We start from the raw sequence: 26,250 nt of genomic DNA on the forward strand, positions 1-26,250 counted from the left end.
TTCAGTCACAAAATCTTTTCATTCAAATTTTTGCAATTGTTTAAATTGATTTAAATGATCAATTATTATTGATTTCAATTTGGAGTATATTCAAAATTGCGTTTCTTCACGCAACACAATTTTCCTGAGGCACAGGAACATGTAACCTTTGAATTTATCGGCCCCCCAAGGACTCAACCAAAGGTAAACAAGGAAGGGGCCCATAGTCTGGGAGAGGAAAATTCCATGCACCTAGGGCACCATTCAATTTAAATGGGCAAGGTGACTGACCACAAATTTTAGACTGTCCCTGTGTTAAAAGACCTCATCCACTTCTGAAGACCAAACCCACTTCTGTAGATGCTCCTGAGCGTAACATGGTAAAGAGGCCTGACATTAAACTGTAAGCCCATCATTAAAAGTTAGAGGGCCCACAGCATTAGATGGGACTGTGAGCCCAGTATTTAATGATAGAGGGGCCTCAACATTACAGGGAACTGTGAGCCCAGCATTTAATGATAGAGGGGCCTCAGCATTTGATGGAACTCAGTATTAAATGATAGAGTTGCCTCAGCATTAGATGGAACGATGAGTCCAGCATTAAATGATAGAGGGGCCTCAACATTACATGGAACTATGAGCCCAGCATTTAATGATAGAGGGACCTCAGTATTAGATGGGACTGTGAGCCCAGCATTAAATGATAGAGGGGCCTCAGCATTAGATGGAACTGCGAGCCCAGCATTAAATGATAGAGGGACCTCAGTATTAGATGGGACTGTGAGCCCAGCATTTAATGATAGAGGGGCCTCAGCATTAAAGGGAACTGTGAGTCCAGCATTGGCTCATAGAGGGGCCTTAGTGTTAACTGCCATAATGACCCCACTCCTTTATTCTGCCGGGTGTTTCAATCCCAATCACTCAGTATAGTGGATCATATTATGCTAAATTAAAGGAAGAGTGAAGATGTATTTTCAGTGTTCTCGTTGGAACATGAAGTCAGTATTGAATTTAGAAACAATTTGGTCCCATCTGCAGTTTGTCTGGTTTCCTGATACATTGGAATTTGCGCCTCCACAAATTCTAAACAGATTATTGGCAGATACTTTAGCACCTTCTAATCATGGAGACCACAAAAGATGCTTTGCCAATTTCTTATAATTCACTGATGTAGATAATTGTGAGAATAAGCAGGCCCAGGGCCTAGGGGTGGCAAGCTGCCCAGCCGCATTATAAGGAGCACTGGGGGGCTCACAGCTCCGGCACATATACGTGTACGTGAGGGGGGGCTGCACACCCGCAAAGGTGGGCGGGAGCTAGGACCATGCGAACTAAGGGCGCCCCTGTTGCTCTTGCTATTGGACTATTTATAGATTATTTATAGATTATATTAGCCAGTGTTTCTCTGGAACCTACCAAGGCTATGCTCAAAAATTATAAATAAAGATCGACATAGTCTGTAAAGAGAAATGAAATAAAACTATGGCAGCATAGGTATCCACCTGTACTAAGCACAATTCAGCAGGAAAAGTCCCCTAAGTTTGCTCATAGTCTGTACAGAGAGATCCCATAAAACTATGGCAGCAGGTATTCCCTGTACTAAGCACAATTCAGCAGGAACAGTCCCCTAAGTTTGCTCATAGTCTGTACAGAGAGATCCCATAAAACTATGGCAGTATAGGTATTCCCTGTACTAAGCACAATTCAGCAGGAACAGTCCCCTAAGTTTGCTCATAGTCTGTACAGAGAGATCCCATAAAACTATGGCAGCATAGGTATTCCCTGTACTAAGCACAATTCAGCAGGAACAGTCCCTAAGTTTGCTCATAGTCTGTACAGAGAGATCCCATATAACTATGGCAGCATAGGTATTCCCTGTACTAAGCACAATTCAGCAGGAACAGTCCCCTAAGTTTGCTCATAGTCTGTACAGAGAGATCCCATAAAACTATGGCAGCATAGGTATTCCCTGTACTAAACACAATTCAGCAGGAACAGTCCCTAAGTTTGCTCATAGTCTGTACAGAGAGATCCCATAAAACTATGGCAGCAGGTATTCCCTGTACTAAGCACAATTCAGCAGGAACAGTCCCCTAAGTTTGCTCATAGTCTGTACAGAGAGATCCCATAAAACTATGGCAGCATAGGTATTCCCTGTACTAAGCACAATTCAGCAGGAACAGTCCCCTAAGTTTGCTCATAGTCTGTACAGAGAGATCCCATAAAACTATGGCAGCATAGGTATTCCCTGTACTAAGCACAATTCAGCAGGAACAGTCCCTAAGTTTGCTCATAGTCTGTACAGACAGATCCCATAAAACTATGGCAGCATAGGTATTCCCTGTACTAAGCACAATTCAGCAGGAACAGCCCTTAAGTTTGCTCATAGTCTGTACAGACAGATCCCATAAAACTATGGCAGCATAGGTATTCCCCTGTACTAAGCACAATTCAGCAGGAACAGTCCCTAAGTTTGCTCATAGTCTGTACAGAGAGATCCCATAAAACTATGGCAGCATAGGTATTCCCTGTACTAAGCACAATTCAGCAGGAACAGTCCCTAAGTTTGCTCATAGCAGGCAGTTATGGAGGTATAGTTTCCTTTAATAACACAATATTTTGAGTAGAGAGTAGTAGGATGAATGTGGGGAGGGCAGAATGTTCCAGCAGGGTCTCAGTCTTGAGTAAGTACCTGAGTAAGTAGAAGCGCTGAGAGGTGGTTTACACTGGACACTTGCTGGAATCAGTTAATCTACAAGGAATTGTGGGTAAGAGAAGAACACGTCTCACCCCTGTCCATATAGTGAAACAGAGTTTACTGAGAGTAAAGAGAAACTATAAATCTCTGTGTTTGTTGCTATTGAGAAACCTCCGTGTGAATAAAGAGAGGGCTGGTTGGTGGAATAATTCTGTTTAACTGACACTTTCATGACAAACTCTACCCTAAATAACAAGTAATATGTTTATTCATACACTTGCCTTACGTAGCCATACTAACCTGTTATAGGGGAATTACACCCAAAAACAGTTTTTTGCATCATTTAAAGGTTCATCTTTAAATTAACTTTTCGTATGTTATAGAACGGCTAATTCAAAGAAACTTTTCAGTTGGTCTTTATTTTCTTTATCTTTTTTACTATTCGTCTTCTCCTTCTGGCTCTTTCCAGCTTTCAAATGGGTTTCACTGATCCCATCTAGTCAGGCCTCCCCTATTCATATTCCAGTCTCTTATTCAAATCAATGCAGGGTTGCTAGGGGAATTTGGACCCTAGCAACCAGATTACAGAAATTCAGTCTTGCACCTGCTCCTTTCCAGCTTCTGCATCTACTCTTAAAGGACCAGTACAGGTATGGGAATCTTTATCTGGAAACCCATTTTCCAGAGAGCTCTGAATTATGGCAAGGCCGTCTCTCATAGGCTCCATTTTAATCAAATAGTTAAATTAAAGTAATATAATTTTTCTGTGTAATAATAAAACAGTTGCTTGTACTTGATCCCAACTAAGAGATAATTAATCCTTATTGGAAGCAAAACCAGTCTATTGGCTTTATTTAATGTTTATATTATTTTCTCGGAGACTTAAAGGGATACTGTCATGGGAAAAATTTTTTTTTTAAAAATAAATCAGTTAATCGTGCTGCTCCAGCAGAATTCTCCACTGAAATACATTTCTCAAAAGAGCAAACAGATTTTTTTATATTTAATTTTGAAATCTGACATGGGGCTAGACATATTGTCAATTTCCCAGCTGCCCCAAGTCATGTGACTTGTGCTCTGATAAACTTCAATCACTCTTTACTGCTGTACTGCAAGTTGGAGTGATATCACCCCCTCCCTTCCCCCCCCCCCAGCAGCCAAACAAAAGAACAATGGGAAGGTAACCAGATAGCAGCTCCCTAACACAAGATAACAGCTGCCTGGTAGATCTAAGAACAACACTCAATAGTAAAAACCCATGTCTCACTGAGACACATTCAGTTACATTGAGAAGGAAAAACAGCAGCCTGCCAGAAAGCATTTCTCTCCTGAAGTGCAGGCACAAGTCACATGACTGGGGGCAGCTGGGAAATTGACAAAATGTCTAGCCCCATGTCAGATTTCAAAATTGAATATAAAAAAATCTGTTTGCTCTTTTGAGAAATGGATTTCAGTGCAGAATTCTGCTGGAGCAGTACTATTAACTGAATCATTTTGAAAACATTTTTTTTTTCCCTTGACACTATCCCTTTAAAGTATGAAGATCCAAATCACGCAAAGATCTCTTATACATTGACCCCAGTTCCCGAGCATTTTGGATAACAGGTCCCACAAGGCAAAAGAAAGGTTTCCTAAATATATTGGGGGCAGTACATTTTGTTTGTATCCCGACCCAAATTTCTGCATTTTACTCATAGGAGCAGATTCAGCCGAAGATTCAGTCTGAAGTTTTCAATTTTTTTCTATTTGTTAATAACATTTGAATAGGGTATTTTATTTAACTGCAGTGGAGCTTTTCAGTCAAAAAAAAATTCTTGCCAAATCTGAAAGCATCAATATTTTTTAATCAATTCAACAACCGGTTATGAAGCATTGTTGATACACAAAGGGGCAGATTTATCAAGGGTCGAAGTGAATTCGAGGGAATTTTCGAAGGAAAAAATTTGGATACTTCGACCATCGAATAGGATACTACGACTTCTAATTTACTTTGAATTCGATTAGAAGTAAAATAGTTTGAATATTCGACCATTCGATAATCAAATTACTGTCCCTTTAAAAAAACTTTGACTTCAATATTTCCCCAAATTAAACCTGCCGAAGAGCTATGTTAGCCTATGGGGACCTTCTACAGCATTTTTCTAAGTTTCGATTCGAAGGATTTAATCATTCGATTTGAAGGATTTAATCATTCGATCGAACGATTTTACTTCGATCGCAGAATACCCAAACTCGATGAAAAAAGTTTGAATTCGATATTCAAATTCGAAATATTTATTTCTTAAGTATTTCTTACTTCGAAATTCGACCCTTGATAAATCTGCCCCAAAATGTTTTATTTATGAAGGCTTAAATTTTTCTGGTCGACCTTTTAAAGGGGAAAAATTTAAATTTATAAAGAATAAGGAACTGGAATTTTTCTTGATTTATTATACTCCAAAAGCTGCTAAAAATTCAAATCTGAAAATACCCCAGCTAAAATCTATCAAACTCATGTAAAAATCAGTGGCAGATTTTGTCCCTTTAACAATCGGAAGATGTTTTTTTGCCTTCATGATTCTTGATAGTTTCAAGCTTGTTTTGTAGATTTCGATCAATAATCAGAACTTTCCAGGTGAAAGTTTGTATTGTCACTCAATTTTGTTGTGACTTTTCCTGCATGTACAATTGTCGCTTTTAATTTTTAGTAAATTAAGCCAGATCATGTCTGGGAGCTGTTTCTCTAAAACATTTTTTGAAAAATACGAGATTTGGTAAATAAAGTTGTCACATAAAAAATAATCACAAATTCATTAGTCCGCAAGGACAGTTTTGGGAACACAAATTTTGGGAATGCAAAAATTGTTTTCTAGAAAGATGTTTTTATATGCAAAATCAATAATATAAAATGTTGCTTACAAAATTCCTCAATAGAAAGTGAATTCTGTCAACATAAAAGTATTGTAATAAAAAGTATTGCAAAATCAATAATATGCATATTTTGCTAATTATACAATCATTTTTGTCTTAAAAGAAACATTTTGCCGCCAAAGATTTATTTTTAAAGTCATTTTATAATGACAAAATTAATTTTGTGACCAAAAAATACCATTGTATTCAGGGAATTAATTTTCATAGCGCAAAATAAATTTTAGGTTTGTACTAACAATATTTGTTAAGACAAAATGAATTCTGATGACAGAAACATTAAATGTTGCTTACAAAATGAATTTCCTCAGTAAAAGTATTGTAATTCGTTTTAATACATTTTATCACAAAAAAATTCTATGACTAAAGTAGTTTTATGTTCATAACATTCATTTTGATTTGTAAAATCATTTTAAAAATGCTTTAAAACTATTATTTTTGTATCTATGGATTTTATTTTGTGCAGACAAAATTCATTTTGTTTTTTTTCAAAAGTATGTTTGCGTTTACAGAATTCATTTTGTGCGGATAAAATTGATACAATTGATTATGTGTCGATACTAAATACAACAGATACGTTTTTGATTTGATTTTAGACCACTACCCAGTAGCCTTTGGTATTATTTCATTTTTGGGAACATGAAAAAAAAAAGACTGTAATGCCAGAAGCTCTATTCTTGCCTTTCTTAGAGGCAGGATTTATTAGAAATATATCTGAATTAACATCATCCCTAAATATTAGGGGCAGATTTACTCGGTTTGAATGGTAAATTCAAATTCGTATTTTCAAATATTTTTTTTTGGGGTCAAAACTCACAAATTCGAATTTAAAACCACCAACTCGAATTTAAATCCGAATGTGACATTTATTACACCTCGACCCTTGAAACAGTTCTAATTCGACTATTCGCCGCCTAAAACCTGCTGAGTAGTGATGGGCGAATTTGCGGCGTTTCGCCGAAAAATTCACGAATTTTTTTGCGAAATTCGCAAAACGTCGTCCGACGAAAATTATTTTTTGACGCCGGCGAATTTTTGCCACGAATTTTCATGGCGTTTTGCGAATTTATTCGCTGGCGGCGAATCGCGCAAATTCGCCGCAAATTCACGTCTGGCGAATAAATTCGCCCATCACTACTGCTGAGTTCACGTAGAAGCCAATGGCAGAGGTCTCTCGTGCTCCTTGGAGATGTTAATAGTAATGCTTCGAAAATGACGCCCCATAAACTTTTTTCTAATTCAATTGGAGTTTTTGGGTAAGGTCTATTCGATCCAGTTTTAGACATTCTAATTTTTTCAGAAATAAAATACTATCCGAATTGTGAATAAAATTGAATTTACTAGAGTTAAAATTCCACATTACTCTAAAATTCGACCACATTCAAGCACATCCCTGTTTTTTTGGGGCCTCCCATTTGGAAACCATCATCGGAATCATGTTCCTACTTTGTTGTATTTTGAAGAAATAAAATACAAATGGCTAATCTATAACCCCCGGACTTTTTATAGCCCTTTAAAAAATATTTTTGTACTGAGTCACATTGAGCAGTGCTTGTTTGTGTGAGGTCATACAAACTGACAGTTGTTAATAAAAACACAGGGATCTCCCATTTGTCTTTTTATCGGTTACATTTGAGGAGAAGTCGGGCTGAATACAGAACAGGGAAAATATCTGTTTATTTTGCTTGATTAGAGTGTTTGTGTTGCCCTGTCGGACTCTGGTTTCTCTCCAGCTCTGTTCCTTTAATCTTCCTTTATTTCATTCCTGCCGCCTCTATGGCTGATAAGTCACTGCGCCGTTAAACTGACACTTGTGTGCGCTCAGGGCCGCGGGACATTGGGCAATTCTTAGCATTTTACTGCCCAATGAAATCCTGAGGGTGCCAAAATTCTGTAAATCTCTTTGTGTTCTATATCCTATATGGCGGGGAATTACAGGGAAAAGATATAGTTAGTGTACATAGGTTGAGAACATTCCTTCTCTGTATATTTGTATTTATACATATGGGAGGAGGAGGTGCCATATTGATTCCCTTAGACAGTACAGTATGAGGGTATAGCTTATTGTGTGCCCAGAACATTCCTTCTCTGTATATTTGTATTTATACATATGGGAGGAGGAGGTGCCATATTGATTCCCTTAGACAGTACAGTATGAGGGTATAGCTTATTGTGTGCCCAGAACATTCCTTCTCTGTATATTTGTATTTATACATATGGGAGGAGGTGCCATATTGATTCCCTTAGACAGTACAGTATGAGGGTATAGCTTATTGTGTGCCCAGAACATTCCTTCTCTGTATATTTGTATTTATACATATGGGAGGAGGAGGTGCCATATTGATTCCCTTAGACAGTACAGTATGAGGGTATAGCTTATTGTGTGCCCAGAACATTCCTTCTCTGTATATTTGTATTTATACATATGGGAGGAGGTGCCATATTGTTTCCCTTAGACCAGGGATCCCCAACCTTTTGAACCCGTGAGCAACATTCAGAAGTAAAAGGAGTTGGGGAGCAACACTAGCATGAAAAATGTTCTTGTGGTGCCAAATAAGTTCTGTGATTGGCCATTTAGTAGCCCCTATGTGGATTGTCAACCTATATTGAGGCTCTGTTGAGCAGTACATCTGGTTTTTATACAACCAAAACTTGCCTCCAAGCCTGGAATTCAAAAATAAGCTCCTGCTTTGAGGCCACTGGGAGCAACATCCAAGGGGTTGGAGAGCAACATGTTGCTCACGAGCTACTGGTTGGGGATCACTGCCTTAGACAGTACAGTATGAGGGTATAGCTTATTGTGTGCCCAGAACATTCCTTCTCTGTATATTTGTATTTATACATATGGGAGGAGGAGGTGCCATATTGATTCCCTTAGACAGTACAGTATGAGGGTATAGCTTATTGTATGCCCAGAACATTCCTTCTCTGTATATTTGTATTTATACATATGGGAGGAGGAGGTGCCATATTGATTCCCTTAGACAGTACAGTATGAGGGTATAGCTTATTGTGTGCCCAGAACATTCCTTCTCTGTATATTTGTATTTATACATATGGGAGGAGGGAGGTGCCATATTGATTCCCTTAGACAGTACAGTATGAGGGTATAGCTTATTGTGTGCCCAGAACATTCCTTCTCTGTATATTTGTATTTATACATATGGGAGGAGGGAGGTGCCATATTGATTCCCTAAGACCAATACAGTAAGAGCACATACAAATATGATTCATTTCAAACTGAAGTTATAGCCTATTCATGTAATGTAACTTGGTTTATGTTTTACACACTAATATTAGACACATTATTACTTACAGGGTGTCACTAGATTGAGTTTACTTCGAGTAAATCGAGTGCTGATTGTGCATCCACTGTTTTCTTTATAACTATATGAGTTAAATCACATGACCCTCTATGTGCCATAGTACCCCCACACTGAGAATGGAAGGTATTCTATAATAATATGACCAAGTTGTTATTAATCCTGGTTTTCAGTTGGTGGTGCACATCTATTGCAAGTAAGAGTTGTGTTTGGTGCTCACTGAAGGGGTTACCTGTAAAATCCCAAATGTGATAAACAATTTAACAGGGCTTTCAAGTTGGTATAAAGAATGATGCGATCCGCATCGGAGCTCATCCAGTAGCGCTGTGTTCTCCTGGTCGCAGCCCGTGCGAGACGCCGGCCACTTCCCGCCGGTATTCAGTGTAGAGCAGACAATATTCTCGTCACTATCGGCGCTGATCCAGGACACGGCACACAGACGACAGCATCAATGCAAAAGGTTGGCTTTATTTAAACACACACATGCGGTTGTGGATTACAGCGGTGGATATACAAGGCTGTCTGACTTACGCGTTTCTTGCCGGATCCCCGACTCTGAGGAAGTGCCGGGGGATCCGGCAAGAAACAGCGCCGATAGTGACGAGAATATTGTCTGCTCTTTCAAGTTGGTACTTAATTCATTCAACTCTAACACCTACTCATTCATTTATGGTACCTCCTACTCCAACTCCAACACCAACTCTTCCGATTATGGTACCTCCTACTCCAACTCTAACACGACTCTTTCATTAATGGTACCTCCAACTCTAACACCAACTCTTCCGATTATGGTACCTCCTACTCCAACTCTAACACGACTCTTTCATTAATGGTACCTCCTACTCCAACTCTAACACCAACTCTTTCGATTATGGTACCTCCTACTCCAACTCTAACACCAACTCTTTCGATTATGGTACCTCCTACTCCAACTCTAACACGACTCTTTCATTAATGGTACCTCCTACTCTAACTCTAACACCAACTCTTTCCATTATGGTACCTCCTACTCCAACTCTAACACGACTCTTTCATTAATGGTACCTCCTACTCCAACTCTAACACCAACTCTTCCGATTATGGTACCTCCTACTCCAACTCTAACACAACTCTTTCATTAATGGTACCTCCTACTCCAACTCTAACACCAACTCTTTCGATTATGGTACCTCCTACTCCAACTCTAACACCAACTCTTCCGATTATGGTACCTCCTACTCCAACTCTAACACGACTCTTTCATTAATGGTACCTCCTACTCCAACTCTAACACCAACTCTTTCGATTATGGTACCTCCTACTCCAACTCTAACACCAACTCTTTCGATTATGGTACCTCCTACTCCAACTCTAACACGACTCTTTCATTAATGGTACCTCCTACTCCAACTCTAACACCAACTCTTCCGATTATGGTACCTCCTACTCCAACTCTAACACAACTCTTTCATTAATGGTACCTCCTACTCCAACTCTAACACCAACTCTTTCGATTATGGTACCTCCTACTCCAACTCTAACACCAACTCTTTCGATTATGGTACCTCCTACTCCAACTCTAACACGACTCTTTCATTAATGGTACCTCCTACTCCAACTCTAACACCAACTCTTTCGATTATGGTACCTCCTACTCCAACTCTAACACCAACTCTTTCGATTATGGTACCTCCTACTCCAACTCTAACACGACTCTTTCATTAATGGTACCTCCTACTCCAACTCTAACACCAACTCTTCCGATTATGGTACCTCCTACTCCAACTCTAACACGACTCTTTCATTAATGGTACCTCCTACTCCAACTCTAACACCAACTCTTTCGATTATGGTACCTCCTACTCCAACTCTAACACGACTCTTTCATTAATGGTACCTCCTACTCCAACTCTAACACCAACTCTTTCGATTATGGTACCTCCTACTCCAACTCTAACACGACTCTTTCATTAATGGTACCTCCTACTCCAACTCTAACACCAACTCTTTCGATTATGGTACCTCCTACTCCAACTCTAACACCAACTCTTTCGATTATGGTACCTCCTACTCCAACTCTAACACGACTCTTTCATTAATGGTACCTCCTACTCCAACTCTAACACCAACTCTTTCGATTATGGTACCTCCTACTCCAACTCTAACACCAACTCTTTCGATTATGGTACCTCCTACTCCAACTCTAACACGACTCTTTCATTAATGGTACCTCCTACTCCAACTCTAACACCAACTCTTTCGATTATGGTACCTCCTACTCCAACTCTAACACGACTCTTTCATTAATGGTACCTCCTACTCCAACTCTAACACCAACTCTTTCGATTATGGTACCTCCTACTCCAACTCTAACACGACTCTTTCATTAATGGTACCTCCTACTCCAACTCTAACACCAACTCTTTCGATTATGGTACCTCCTACTCCAACTCTAACACCAACTCTTTCGATTATGGTACCTCCTACTCCAACTCTAACACGACTCTTTCATTAATGGTACCTCCTACTCCAACTCTAACACCAACTCTTTCGATTATGGTACCTCCTACTCCAACTCTAACACCAACTCTTTCGATTATGGTACCTCCTACTCCAACTCTAACACGACTCTTTCATTAATGGTACCTCCTACTCCAACTCTAACACCAACTCTTTCGATTATGGTACCTCCTACTCCAACTCTAACACGACTCTTTCATTAATGGTACCTCCTATTCCAACTCTAACACCAACTATTTTGATCATGGTACCTCCTACTCCAACTCTAACACGACTCTTTCATTAATGGTACCTCCTACTCCAACTCTAACACCAACTCTTTCGATTATGGTACCTCCTACTCCAACTCTAACACGACTCTTTCATTAATGGTACCTCCTATTCCAACTCTAACACCAACTATTTTGATCATGGTACCTCCTACTCCAACTCTAACACGACTCTTTCATTAATGGTACCTCCTACTCCAACTCTAACACCGACTCTTTTGATTATGGTACCTCCTACTCCAACTCTAACACGACTCTTTAATTAATGGTACCCTCAACTCTAACATGACTCTTTCATTAATGGTACCTCCTACTCCAACTCTAACACCGACTCTTTCGATTATGGTACCTCCTACTTCAACTAGGAAGCTGATGCACTACTTCACTGGCCATCCAAGTCTGTATTTGTTCTTGTATTTTTTCCATTACAATTTAAATTTATTTTAAGAAGTCGGAGTTGGAGTAGATTTTTTTGGGCGCCAGCTTTTACTCTAGGTACCAAAATTTCCTTGACTTCATGGCACTGTAAAAAAAGATTAATTTAAATGAGAATAGAAACTCAAGGCATTTCAACACTCCAAAACACATGGAAGGGACACAACAAAAATACAGGCCCACATTTTCATTAATAAATCATGGCCCCAGAGTCATTTTCAGCTTGGGTTCTCTGTTGTGCATCTCTAGGTTTGACAGGGCTCTTGGCTCTACTTTGATGCCGTATATGTTTCATATTTGTGTTACATTTCCCTTCCTAGTTAATTGCTATAGAAATAAGTATACAAGTGGATATTTTGCTTGTCCCTATCCATTTCACCCCCCAACAACAGCACCATGTAGTGTTCATGAAAAGACGTTGCGGCTGCAGGCAAGGTAGGACATCACATTTGACATTGGAGATACAAGCAATCACAAAGATATTTTCCTTGCATAAATGAAAGTTTGTCCACAAAATAAACACTTGCATCAATAATTCGCTTGGCTCTGAGTAATAAGGCAGGAGTAATTTTGATCATGGTGTCCATTTTCCAAATCTGACCCAGATGATGGCTCTGTTGAACCTCAAAAGAGGAGCAGCGACCTCCTTCCTATGGACTATTAGTGAAAATCACCACAGGAAAAGTCTATACTATTAAACATTTTATGTTCCAATCCATTAGTAAAGTCCTGGGCCAACCTGGTGGTGTGTTCTACGAAAGATGTTGTGATTAAGCATTAGTAGGTGCCTGTACCCTCCTGATAATGTGCCGTGGATTAAGCATATATCTATATAGCTATATATATATATACACTTTCATCTCAGCGAGGAGATTTCAGTCTGAAACCACTTGTATATTTTATTGTAGAAAAATGTTTATTCTTCATTTCCTCTTGCCTAGAGGATCGGACAAACAGACTGCTCATTGTCAAGAACAGCTTCCATGGCTGGTGCTGGCAATCAGATCTGGCACATGTTCCATTGTGCCGTTGGCTTTGTGAGACTTTTCTACTGTACCCAACACTTGTGTTCTTCATTCTCACGCTCATCAAGGGAATTCTTCTCATTGCCAAAGTCTTTACCACTTCCCTCCCTCTCATCAAACTCATCATCTGCACCCCCTTCAGACCCTCATTTACACCAATGCTTCCTTATTTCATTTTCAATTTCATTTATTTGATTTCTGTTTTTGTATTTACAGTAGAACACCCATTTTACTTTTTCTCAAGGGAGCAGAAAAAAAATGCTGTGAAATCATTGAAATGCATTATGTACAGTATAATATGTAGGTGGGACCACAAGATGTAAAACTGAGGTTTCACTGTACAAGCAGGGGATTAGTTATCTGGAAACCCATTATCCAGAAAGCTCCGCATTATAGAAAGGCCGTCTCCCATAGACTAAATATTATCCAAATAATCTAAGTCTTTAAAACTGACTTCCTTTTTCCTTGTAATAATAAAACAGTCGCTTGTACTTGATCCCAACTAAGATATAATTAATCCTTATTGGAAGCAAAACCAGCCTATTGGCTTTATTTCATGTTTATATGATTTTCTAGTAGACTTAGGGGCTGATTAACTAACTTCGAGTGAAGGATTCGAAGTAAAAAAACTTCGAATTTTTGTGCTCCTCGACTATCGAATTGGCTTAAATTCACCTGAGTAGAATGATTCGAATAGATCGAGCGCAAAAACGCTGCGACTATTCGCCATTCGATAGTCGAAGTACTTGATCGAGCGCAAAAACGCTGCGACTATTCGCCCATTCGATAGTCGAAGTACTGTCTCTTTTAAAAATACTTCGACTGCCTACTTCGCAACCTAAAACCTACCGAATTGCTTTAAAAGCCTATGGGAAAGTCCCATAGGCTTGTTTTCCAAGTTTTTGATCGAATAAAAAGGCATTCGATCGAATGAAAATCCTTCGAGCGAATATTCGATAGAGCGAATATTCGCCTGGCGAATATTCGCCAATTCGACTATTCGCCAGCGCGTAAATTCGCCCGAATTGCCTATTCGATTCTATTTCCCAGTCGAATTTCGGGGATTTAACCCCTCGAAATTCGACCCTTGATGAATTTGCCCCTTAAGGTATGAAGATCCAAATTACAGAAAGATCCGTTATCTGGGAAAATTCCAGGTCCCGAGCATTCAGGATAATAGTTCCTCTACCTGTATATAAGTTTAGCTTGAATTGGGTAAAACTTGCCTTTTTTCAGTTCAGTTGGTTTCAGACAGTTTCCCAGAAATAAAGACTTTTTCCAACTTTCTATTTTCTATTTGTGACTGTTTTTCTATTACTGAAAGTTTTGTTTTTTCACCTTCTTATGTGTTTGTGAAGGAGCTGTGTGTGTGTGTGTGGAGGGGGGGGGGGTCAGCGACCCTGTAACTGATCCATGAGTTGATCCATTCTTTTGTCCCTGCTGTGCAGAATCCCTGAGTTTCAGTAAAGGCAGCTGTTAGAATTGATACAATATTTGCACTTATATTCTTATTGAGAAGTGGAGCAACTAATGGATCAGCCAATTAGATATATATATATATGAATTATATCTGGCTTAGAGGCCCATTTTGGAATCATAAAGACAATGTTTAGTGCCAAACAGACCCACCTGTAGTCTGCCAGTCCACATAGGGGCTACCAAATAACCAATTACATCCCTTATTGGTAGGGTTGGTATTAAAATGTAGTTGCCGGTAAATTTGTAATACCCTTAAAAATCTGCTCAAAACGTTCCTTTTCTCCTCATTCTGGCCATTGCGTGTGTCGTGGCTCCATCCCCCTCTACATAACAACCCGCCCTTTTTTCATCATGACCCGCCCCGTTTACATCACAGCCCGCCCCTTTTGTTCCCGCCCCCACCACCGGCCGGTGGAAATTTTCTGTAAAGGTGGCAACCCTACTTATTGGGAACCCTAGAGGAACTGTTTTGTAAATGCTTGTGTTGCTCCCCAACTTTGTTTTGAATTTAAACGTGGCTCATGGGTAGAATAGGTTGGGGACCCCTGATCTTGATGATAGTGTAAGTCACTCCTCAATGTAGTCCATTACCTATTCTAATTACAGGTATGAGATCCTTTATCTGGAAACCCATTATCCAGAAAGCTCCGAATTACGGAAAGGATGTCTCCTATAGACTCCATTATAATAAAATAATCCAAATGATTTCTTTATAATAATAAAACAGTAGCTTGTATTTGATCTAGTAGACTTAAGTTATAAAGATCCAAATTACAGAAAGATCTGTTATCCGGACAACCCCAGGTCATCAGCACTCTGGATAACAGGTCCCATAGCTGTACAAAACAGGGTCTTCAAAGCCATTTGACCAACAATGAATATTAGTAGTCCTTAGTAGGGATGGGCGAATTTGACCCGTTTTGTTTCACCAAAAATTCGCCGCCGGCAAAATGTCGCAGACGCCCATTAAAGTCTATGGGCGTCAAAAAAATTTTGTTGCGCGGAGCGAATTTGTTTTGACGCGCGTCTTTTTTTTTTTTGACACACACTGCCATACAAGTCAATGGGCGTCATTTTTTCATCAAAACCAGGCGAAAAAATTTGCCCATCCCTAGTTCTTAGACTTGTCTGTTTCCAACCCCTATTTAAATCCTGGGCTTCCAAAAGTGTTTAGGAGAGGAAATTAGTAACCACTCTAAGGGGCCAATTCACCAAGCTCGAGTGAAGGATTCGAAGTAAAAAACTTCGAATTTCGAGTGTTTTTTTGTGCTCCTCGACTATCGAATTGGCGTAAATTCGCCAGAGTAGAATGATTCGAATAGATCGAGCGCAAAAACGCTGCGACTATTCGCCCATTCGATAGTCGAAGTACTGTCTCTTTTAAAAATACTTCGACTGCCTACTTCGCCACCTAAAACCTACCGAATTGCTTTAAAAGCCTATGGGAAAGTCCCATAGGCTTGTTTTTCAAGTTTTTGATCGAATAAAAAGGCATTCGATCGAATGAAAATCCTTTGAGCGAATATTCGATCGAGCGCCTATTCGCCTGGGAATATTCGCCAATTCGACTATTCGCCAGCGCGTAAATTCGCCCGAATTGCCTATTCGATTCTATTCCCCAGTCGAATTTCGAGGGATTTAACCCCTCGAAATTCGACCCTTGATGAATTTGCCCCTAAATGTCTCCATAACTGGCATTCCGTCTGTAACTGGCAATCAGTAAAGAAAACAAATAATTATTTTTTGGTTTGTATGATTAGATTTTACACGTGGTACAGCATGCACTTTTATTCTATTTCACACATTATTTTAGGTGCTGGAATGATTATTTAATTACTTATTAGAGGTACATACTGTATAATTTACATTTTTTAGAGGGTGGAAGGAATCTTGGCACAAAAAAAAATTTCATTTAATTGTTGACGTGTTGTGTCAAGTGTAGTTACTTAATCCAAAGATTTAAGACTTGCCACCTCTGATTAAATACGCCTTTTAACTATTTCAGGCTCATGAAGGATCAGAACAAGAAGGTGGCCAACCTGAAGCACAATCAACAGATGGAGAAGAAAAAGAATGCACAGCTTCTGGAAGATGCCCGGAGATGGGATGACAATATCCCGGACAATGCTCAGCAAATGCAGGTTTGTTTTCATATATTCTTACCAAAAATGACCCTGTGGTAACATGTCCTTTATTTCAATGGTCTACTAAAGAGTCAATGACCAACTGCCATAATGAAATGGAACAACCAACTGCCATAATGACCTGGAATGACCAACTGCCAAACAGCATGTTTACATTTTTTGCCAGATTATTAGGTTAAGAGAGAGATATATATCAAAAATGGTGCCAATACTTTGTTAGCTCCTATTGGTTTTCCGTGGAGGAACATAGATTATGTTGGTCTTCTTTTACTCTCTTTAGATTATGGGAGGTGTCAGAAAGCTTCATCTTCTTAATAATGAGCTCTCAGGGCTATTGAGACATTCATCTCACCTCTAGTTCTACGTGGTCAAATGCTGGTTAAAAACACACCAAGATCTCTAACCCTCTTAGCGGACCTTTAGATTGTGCACTTTATAATCCTGGGTGTGTGATGCCATTCAAGCGAGGCAGGTTTGTTAAAATCTGAATTCAATTTAAAAAAAAAAAACATGCAAAAAGAATTGCACTTAAACTCGGAACAATGACATTTTTTTCCCCCAACTTCTAGTATATGTACGAAAGTCTGGAATTGGAAAAAAAACTTGATTGCGTTAATTTGCAGGAAAAAAAAAAATTCTTGATAATCACCATGTTCCATTCTTTTTAAAGACATTTTTAGCGGCTGAATGTTTTTGATTGATAAATAATGAAAATATTTAAATTCATGAGTTTTTGCTCCAATGTTTTGAAATCTCCGCCAATATGCCAATTCAAATTTTTATAATTCTGCCTCATGGGATCTTACTTTTTTTTTAAAGGGATACTGTCGTGGGGAAAAACATGTTTTTTTTCAAAATGAATCAGTTAATAGTGCTACTCCAGCAGAATTCTGCACTGAAATACATTTCTCAAAAGAGCAAACAGATTTTGTTATATTCAATTTTGAAATCTGACATGGGGCTAGACATATTGTCAGTTTCCCAGCTGCCCCAAGTCATGTGACTTGTGCTCTGATAAACTTCAGTCACTCTTTACTGCTGTACTGCAAGTTGGAGTGATATCACCCCCTCCCTTTCCCCTCCAGCAGCCAAACAACAGAACAATGGGAAGGCAACCAGATAGCAGCTCCCTAACACAAGATAACAGCTGCCTGGTAGATCTAAGAACAACACTTAATAGTAAAATCCAGGTCCCACTGAGACACATTCAGTTACGTTGAGAAGGGAAAACAGCAGCCTGCCAGAAAGCATTTCTCTCCTAAAGTGCAGGCACAAGTCACATGACCAGGGGCAGCTGGGAAATTGACAAAATGTCTAGCCCCCTGTCAGATTTAAAAATTGAATATAAAAAAATCTGTTTGCTCTTTTGAGAAATGGATTTCAGTGCAGAATTCTGCTGGAGCAGCACTATTAATTGATTCAATTTTTTTTTACCCATGACAGTATCCCTTTAATAATCTTTATTCCCTGGTTTCCCATCCCCCAGCTTGCCTATGGTAGGGAGTTTCCATATTGTTGGATGGTGTAGAAACATAACAATCAATGATAAACTAATGACCAAATAGTGTTGATCAAAACAGAAATATTCAATTCTGATAATCCAGAGTAACAAAAGGTGCAACGTGCCGTAAATGAACCTTATTATAAAGCTCAACGGCTTCTGGCTATTGCGTGAGTGATCCATTCAATGGAACAGTTCAAGCCCTACAGGACTAACTGGTTACTCTATGTACACTTGTCCAAGACGTCATTGACTACACAAGGAGCTTTATTATTTATATACGAGTGTTTTCTTTTCATAATGCTTTCATTAATAATACTTGTGCTTCTAAGGTCCAACCGCGCCGAGTCTTTCATGTCGACATGAGACGTTATTTGTTTAATGGAATAATTGCACGGCACTTGATCATTCGCTTTCCAGTCATTTTGTCAACTGAAGAGTCGACGGTTCTTGACTTTGAGGAACGGAACATTCTTTTCCTTGTTATACTTGGGGCTTTGTGCCTCCTCTGTTTAAATGTGAAGTTTACACTAAATTCCGTGCCAACGTTGACTTCTCGCCACATTGTGAGCGCAATGGAATCAGGGTCTTGAGCCTGTACGAATTGTGTCTCTTAAACACTTCTAGGAAATAAGCAGTTTGATTATGAACTCAGGGCCCTTGAACTAGTGCTGTTATATGTTAATGCGGCACTAGAGATCTGGGTGGAAACCACTTGTAAGTGAAGTAAAGCTACACAAAGGCTCTACTAAAGTGCCCCATTAATCAATGTGAAGAGCCATTGCGGATTGCATTTTTGCTGTGATTCATGACTTTTTCATGAGCGTCATTTTGTTTGCCTAAATTAATCGAGATTTATAGAAATTTTTTTAAAACCTTTGAACCAACCCCCATAATTCTGCTGCCTAAAACCTGCCAAGATGCCAAAAAAGTCAAGAGGAAGGGGCCTGTTTGTGAAAATGTTTATTTTTGTTTTACGAATCTCTAAAAATCCACGGCTTTTCCTCGTTTCTTTAAAACTCAAAAAATTCGAAATTTATCATGTGTATAAACTCTAATGCAAAAAAAGCTGTCAAGGTCCTATAGAAGCCAGTGGCTGATCTGATTGGACCATTTTTAATCTATTCAGAGTAGTTATGGGCGGATCTGACCTGTTTCTCTTTGCGAAAAATTCAGCAAAATGCATTTATTGTCTATAGGTTGTCTATGGGAAACAAAAATTTTCTGACGCGTGACAAGTTGCGCAACAAATTTTTGAAAGTTTCTTTCACTCATTAGAGTCTATGGGGCAAATTCACTAAGCGCCGAACGCTAGCGTTAATTCGCTAGCGTTTGGCATTTTCGTTACTTCGCAAATTCACTAACGAACGCTGGCGTAGATTCGCTAGTGTTACTTCGCACCCTTACGCCTGGCGAATTTTCACTATGGACGTAACTACGCAAATTCACTAACTTGCGCAGTGTACTGAACGCTACCTTTTACGCTAGACTTCCTTCGTCACCTCAGACCAGGCGAAGCGCAATAGAGTAGATAGGGATTGCTTCAAAAAAAGTCAACATTTTTTCTAAGTCCCAAAAAACGCTGGAGTGTTTTCTACATTATGGGTGATAGGCTGAAAAAGATCGAAAAAATTTTTGGGGCTCCCCTCCTTCCCCCCTACATTTCCTGACTCATGGCAACTTACCTAGACAGTGGGCACATGTGTAGGGCAAAATAAACATTTTATTTGCTGATTTGAAGGTTTTCTAGGCATTTGTAGTGCAGATACGTATTCCTCCATTGAAATTTGAATTTGGCGCCGTATGCAAATTAGCCTTCGCTAGCGTAACTTCGCTTCACTTAGCGAATCAACGCTAGCGCAACTTCGCAATCTTACGCTACCTCTGTGTGCAACTTCAACGAATTTTAGTGAATTTGCGGAGCGCTGGCGAAACTACGCCTGGCGAAGTGTGGCGAAGTGCGGCGAAGTTGCGCCTGGCGCAACTACGAATGTTAGTGAATTTGCCCCTATGGGTGTCATTTTTGCAGTGAAACTTGCCGAAAATGTTTGCTCATCACTAATTCAGAGATTATCCTTTTTTTAAGAGATTTTCATAATTTTTAGAACATAGTCCAGAGTTTTTTTTTTCTTTGTTCGTCTTCAGATCTTTTACTAACTTTCATGGCATTTTTGATTGTCGAGAAATAGAGTTTAATTTCAAGAACCTCTAAATCCACTCAAATTCTTTGATAAATGGGCCTCCCTGTATATTTTCAGCTTCAGTTTAAAACAAAAAAAAAACCTGGGTTGTAATGCTTGATTTCAACTCTTCTAATTTGCTTTTTCCTACGAGATTCTATGGGGGGGGGGAGTTGCTATTCAGTTCAATTGAGTTTTTCTTGGGAATAATTACGGAGAAACATAAATGTGAAAAACTGGATCCCGTTGAAGAAAAGTTGAAGCTACTGAAAACAATACATTCAATTTTACAAATTCAACTCAAAAACTAAAATAGCCTGAATGTTAAAATTACACCCCTTATTGACTATAAAAGCTCCACTTAGGCACATGTGTAGGGTGGTACATCTGGGGGGATGAGTGGCCCCCAGGTGCTTATATGGAGAAAAACTATGCAGCTTTTTAAACCCCCAGGCTGCTGCCGGAGACTTCTGTCTAAATCTGGGTGCAGAGCTGAGTGGTGGTGGGGTAACTCCTCTTCTACCCAGTAAGCACATGTGATCTAACTGTACCAATCAGATACCTGTGCCATTCAGATAGGAGAGGGATGAGGGGGCATGAAGGGGCACCCATGGTGTCTACTCACATCTTATTATTTCAAATATTATAGGATGGGAAAGGCTGTCTAAAGGCCTACGCTAAACCTTGTGAGGGATCTACATTTAATGATTGTGCCCTTTATATGCAGCTTGCAGTACTTACCCTTTAACATCTTAAAAAAATATGACCAGTGTCAGACTGGGATGCCAGGGGCCCACCAGAAAACCTTAGGCTGTGGGACCACTTTCCAAACTATTATCCTCACTCAACCTCTTAGTCTCCTAGGGGTATATTTATCAAAGAGTGAAGTTAATAGTGAAGTTCCGCCACTAGAGTGAAATTTGGCCACTTCCCATTCATTTCTATGGGGTTTTTTAAGGCGTTTTATCAAAGGGTGAACTTTCACTTTCACCCATTGATAAATACGCCTTTCAAAATCCCATAGAAATGAATGGAGAGCTGCGGAATTTCACTCTAGTGGCGGAACTTCACTCTTTGATAAATTTACCCCCTAGTCTCTTTTCTCTACACGCTACTCTATTCTTCCATTATTTAGCCTTTTTGTTCCCATAAAGAAATAGGGAATGACCATGAAATAGGCCAAATGGTTAGAAGCAAGAGGCCTATTGACCCCTGGGCCCACCGGGAGTTTTCCTGGTATCCCGGTGGGCCAGTCCGACACTGTTTATAACCGTTGTTGACTATGGAGTCATGAAAAGCATCCAGTCCTGCCTTGGATGGAAACCGTTTTTGAGGTATTTCCATATTGCTTGAATCTAATCCTTTCTGCTTAGAATGATCGTTCAGCTATAAGGCGTGCGACTAGTGCAGAGGCTGAACCACCAATAACCTGGTTTTGATTGGAACCAGAGATTAGTTGGCTACACGGCCCAGGAATTCGGAGCGCCTTTGTATAGCACGACTTGCATTCCCAGGAATGAGTGGCAGATTTAAGACGTAGCTCATACCTCACACCTCCTAATAGTTTCTTGTGCTGGAAAAAAAAGCCATTGTGTAAAGTATTGTGCGTTATTAAAACCACCCTGAACTGCGGTTTTAAGGTGAACCACACACAGAGCAACTGGCTGTTATACGGGTTATACATTATAGTACGACAAGATATTGGCCCTTTCCTTTGGCTTCCTCCGAGCTGGAATGTTTTAAACAGTCTCTCCACATTCTGCCGTAATGGGCTTTATAGACTTCTTCATGGTTCATCTGTTTGGGTCAAATCATGTAAAAGGTGGATTGTGTTACATTCGGCATTGTGTTCTACATTGAGTCATTTCGCAGACTATTGGGTTCGTTTTACATCAGGAAAGCAATGAACAGTGCGCAGTGTGTTATATACATTTTCTGGCACCCGCTGCTTAGTGCCCAATAGTGATGCATGAGACACTTTGCTTGGGTCCAATTTACCCGCAACATTGTCCTAGACCCTCATTGTGCATTTTTAATTGCTTGGACTGGCTACACAAGCAAACCCACAACTGGCTGATATTCAACCGAACGTGCTATCAGTTGGCCAACGTGAAACTGGAAGTGATGTCATCACAAACTACAAGTGACTTCATCAGAATCTGGGATAGGTGCAAAAAACTGGAGAAAAAACAGTAAAGGAGTAACATTAGCCTATACTGAGATATACCCACAACTGGGGATGTTTCGCCAAGAAAAAACGCCCATAAACTATAATGGAGAGTAAAACAAATGTCAAAAGGTTTAAAAGACGTTGAGTGGATGTCGCAAAGTTTGATGCCCATGCGTTTGGTGACTTTTTGCGATTTTTTGGTGAAGCTAAATGTCAGGTTCGCCCATCACTATCCACCACTGCAAAGTCTTATCCACAAAATATCTACTATAAGTAATTCTAAAACAACTGGACTTGCTGAGTAATCATTGAAGACGTTTCACTACTCATCCGAGCAGCTTCTTCAGTTCAACATAAAGTTGAACTTAAGAAGCTGCTCGGATGAGTAGTTTAATGTCTTCTAAGATTACTCAGCAAGTCCAGTTGCTCTAGCATTACTTATAGTAGATATACTATGACCTGGATAAATGAGAATCTTCATAGTCATATCCAAAAAATACTAATTTTTTTGCAGGTAACCTGTGCAAGACTCAATCATGGATGCCCCCTAAACCTGCAGCAGATTTGGGTGGTTGGTGGGTCCTTAGAGACATCAACCTACCACAGTACTAAATTGGGAGTGTTTGCAGTACCCAAACATTTGGGGGCATGGTCTATTGGGTCACTGCACATGCCCATAATGTACTAATATGGCACCTACTGCTCATTGATCATGCACAAAGGCTTTTTTGCAGAACTAAAAATTCAGATCAAAGGATTTGGGCACAAGTGAGAATTATTTCTTTAAGGGTGGGTTAGAGTCAGTCAAGGTCCAGATTTTAATGACCCTTGTATCACTAGTAGCAATGCGGGATTTGGCCCAATCCTAAATCTCCTGCTGGAAACATGTAAAGTTGTGTGGTTTTAAAACTCTGGATAACAGAACTTAACTGGAAATGTATGGATTTTTTTACTATCCTCAAATTTTGAATATGCAAATTCCGGTGCTACTCAGCTTTCACCTACTCAGTTTCAGCCTCCCCTTGGCTGCCATTGTCACATTAGCTGGCCATAAAGCTTCACATATGCACAAAGATTCTCTTGCTTGGCCAGGTCACCCAATGAGCAAATCTTTGCAGGATTTTCACATCTGAAATCCAAAGGATTAGCTCACAGTATGTGTTCAGAATAATAGCAGCGGGACATCACTACCCTGATCAGTCACTGTTTATGGTAGAAATTCTATTACTAATCGAATAGAACACATAATTTACTAGTAGGTATAGTAGAGTAATATAAACCAACAGACCCAGCAGTCATGTTATGTACAGTATGCTGATTCTGTGTCATTGACTCATTCGTTGTTACAAACAATAGCAGTGTTCCACATAATAATTCAATTCAGCCCTTATTTAAGGAAGGAAGGAGCAAATGTTGTGCTGCTGGTTATAGAGCATTTCTCTCTGAAACTCTCACTCAAATGGCTCCTTCCACACATTGTTCAGAAGAACAGCCGACTTTGATTCAAACATTGATTGGAGAGGGGAAAACATAGAAAGAAGAGCAGAAAATGAGAGGCTGCTCAGCTAAAATCATCTCAAATGTTTTCAAATGGCACCAAAACCTGAAAGCCGTGGAATACAGGGAAAGTGACCATTGGAATGGATAGAAGAATAGCCAAAATGGCACAGACTCAGCCAATGATCAGCTCCAGGAAGATAAAAGAAGGAGTAAAGTTACCTGTGTTACTATTACAATCAGAAGTAAAGCCAACCTATCGGCAAGAAGCCCCTGTGCTGGTGGGCTGAAGAGCTTACAATTTGCCAAAGAACACACTGACTGGCCTAAAGAGCAATGACGCAACATTTTGTGGACTGATGAAACAAGATTGTTCTTTTGGGTGTAGGGGTCACAGACAGTTTGTCAGACGCCCCCAAACACTGAATTGAAGCCCCAGTACAGAGTGAAGCACAAACATCATGATATGGGGGTGTTTCTCATACTCTGGTGTTGGGTCTATTTGTCTCTTTATACCAGGGATTATGGATCAGTTTCAATCCAAATACTTGTCATGTTGCCTTATGCCCAAGAGCAAATGCCCTTGAAATGGGGGGACAACAAGACAACGAGCCCCAAACACACCAGTAACTGAGCAACATCTTGGTTCCACATTGAGGGGTGACATGGGGTGTGAGGCAAAAGCAAGAAATGCATTTGGAATTGTGGAAGAGGTTGTTGGAAGTTGGTGGAGTCCATACAACACAGATGTGCAGCACAAACACTGTTATACAACTCAATATTAGTTCCCTCATTCAAAGCAACACAAACATCTTTCACTTGATCCAGTCAATGAGTTGGGAAAGAACAATGAGGGACTAATAGTCACTTTCTCTAAAGGAATAACACACATTTCAGCCATTTTTCTTCCTGGTTAAATTTGGAATAGAATGTGCAGTGTTGCCAGTGCATTTGTCTGGATGGAAATTAAAGCACACTGGATGGATTTTTTAAGCACACTGCTATTATTCTGAACACAACTGCACCTCTTCCAGTATATATTTTGGCCGATCCCCAGGCAGAATTCAATTAGAAACCTTTCATTTTGGTCCTATAAAGAGACCTGTGAGCTGCCAGTTCTATCTGGGTCAGCAGAGAAGGTGGCCAGAATATGTCTAACTCCATCATGATCATCATTGTCCGATATTCAGCACAAGGAACATTTGAGGCTAATTTAACCTTATGAGAGTGTGTTCTATTCTATATGTTGACGAGACGTTTTTGAGGCTCATGTGTTTTCTGTTACAAGTCACATAGTGTAAATCTGGAAGAGAAGTTGTATATTGATATCATCTGGATAACGTTGTGATTGGAAGTATGAAATGTAATACGTGAGATCCAAATTCCACGCTGTATTTACAGCCGTCAGTCAGGGCTTTAGGTACGGAGTATAAGCAAAACATGTGCCAACAACTCTAAAACTGAGACTTAAGCGTCTTCTTGTCCACAAATCCCGTCTTGTGAACTATACATTTATCTCCGGTGGTTTGAGAGAAAAAAAGAAAACTCTGGAATTGCACCAGAAACCTGAACATTAAACAGAATTTGGGAGGAATGTGGTTAGTCTATGCCATAACAGATTAAATTTGGGTATAATTTGAGGCAAAAAAGCTTGCTCTCATTAGTGCTCCACATCAACAAGAGGGGATGGAAAATAACGTGATCTGGAATATTTCTACTTTAGCTGTAAGAATCTCCAGTGAAAGGCAGTGGCAGAAATGTCCGTGATATTATGTCATTTAGGCCTTTTCACTTGATTGAAAACGCCGGGATTATTTACATTTTGTCCAATAAGAACATTATATTCTTCACAGGGATAGACCAATCTATAGATAGTCAAAGCATTTGAACATTCACAGGGTTAGAGCACTTTGTAGCCAATCATCACAGTTTTAATAAGGGGCTAGGCCAACCTATAGCCAATCGGAGCATTAGAACATTTATATGGCTAGACCAACCAATAGCCAATCGGAGCATTAGAACATTCATAGGACTAGATCAGCCTATAGCCAATCGGATCATTAGAACATTCATAGGGCTTGACCAACCTATAGCCAATCGAAGCATTAGAACAGTCATGGGGCTAGCTCAACATAGCCAATCGA

The 26,250-nt window shown here is 39.7% G+C and overlaps 1 protein-coding gene across 15 annotated transcripts in view; it reads left to right on the plus strand.

Annotated features, from left to right (window-relative positions):
• The window catches only part of LOC108704587 (ERC protein 2), a 497,481-nt gene that overhangs the window by 172,050 nt on the left and 299,181 nt on the right, over positions 1-26,250 (plus strand). For all 15 annotated transcript variants that reach the window (XR_005961048.1, XR_005961047.1, XR_005961049.1 and 12 more), the window contains one exon: positions 16,620-16,755. Coding sequence is in view for 1 of the 15 variants with exons in the window: in XM_041561864.1 (XP_041417798.1) it covers positions 16,620-16,755 (136 nt within the window). In the remaining 14 variants the exon portion in view is untranslated. The remainder of the gene's footprint in view (positions 1-16,619; positions 16,756-26,250) is intronic.

Source organism: Xenopus laevis, chromosome 4S (assembly GCF_017654675.1).
Source record: "Xenopus laevis strain J_2021 chromosome 4S, Xenopus_laevis_v10.1, whole genome shotgun sequence".
NCBI classification, from domain to species: domain Eukaryota; kingdom Metazoa; phylum Chordata; class Amphibia; order Anura; family Pipidae; genus Xenopus; species Xenopus laevis.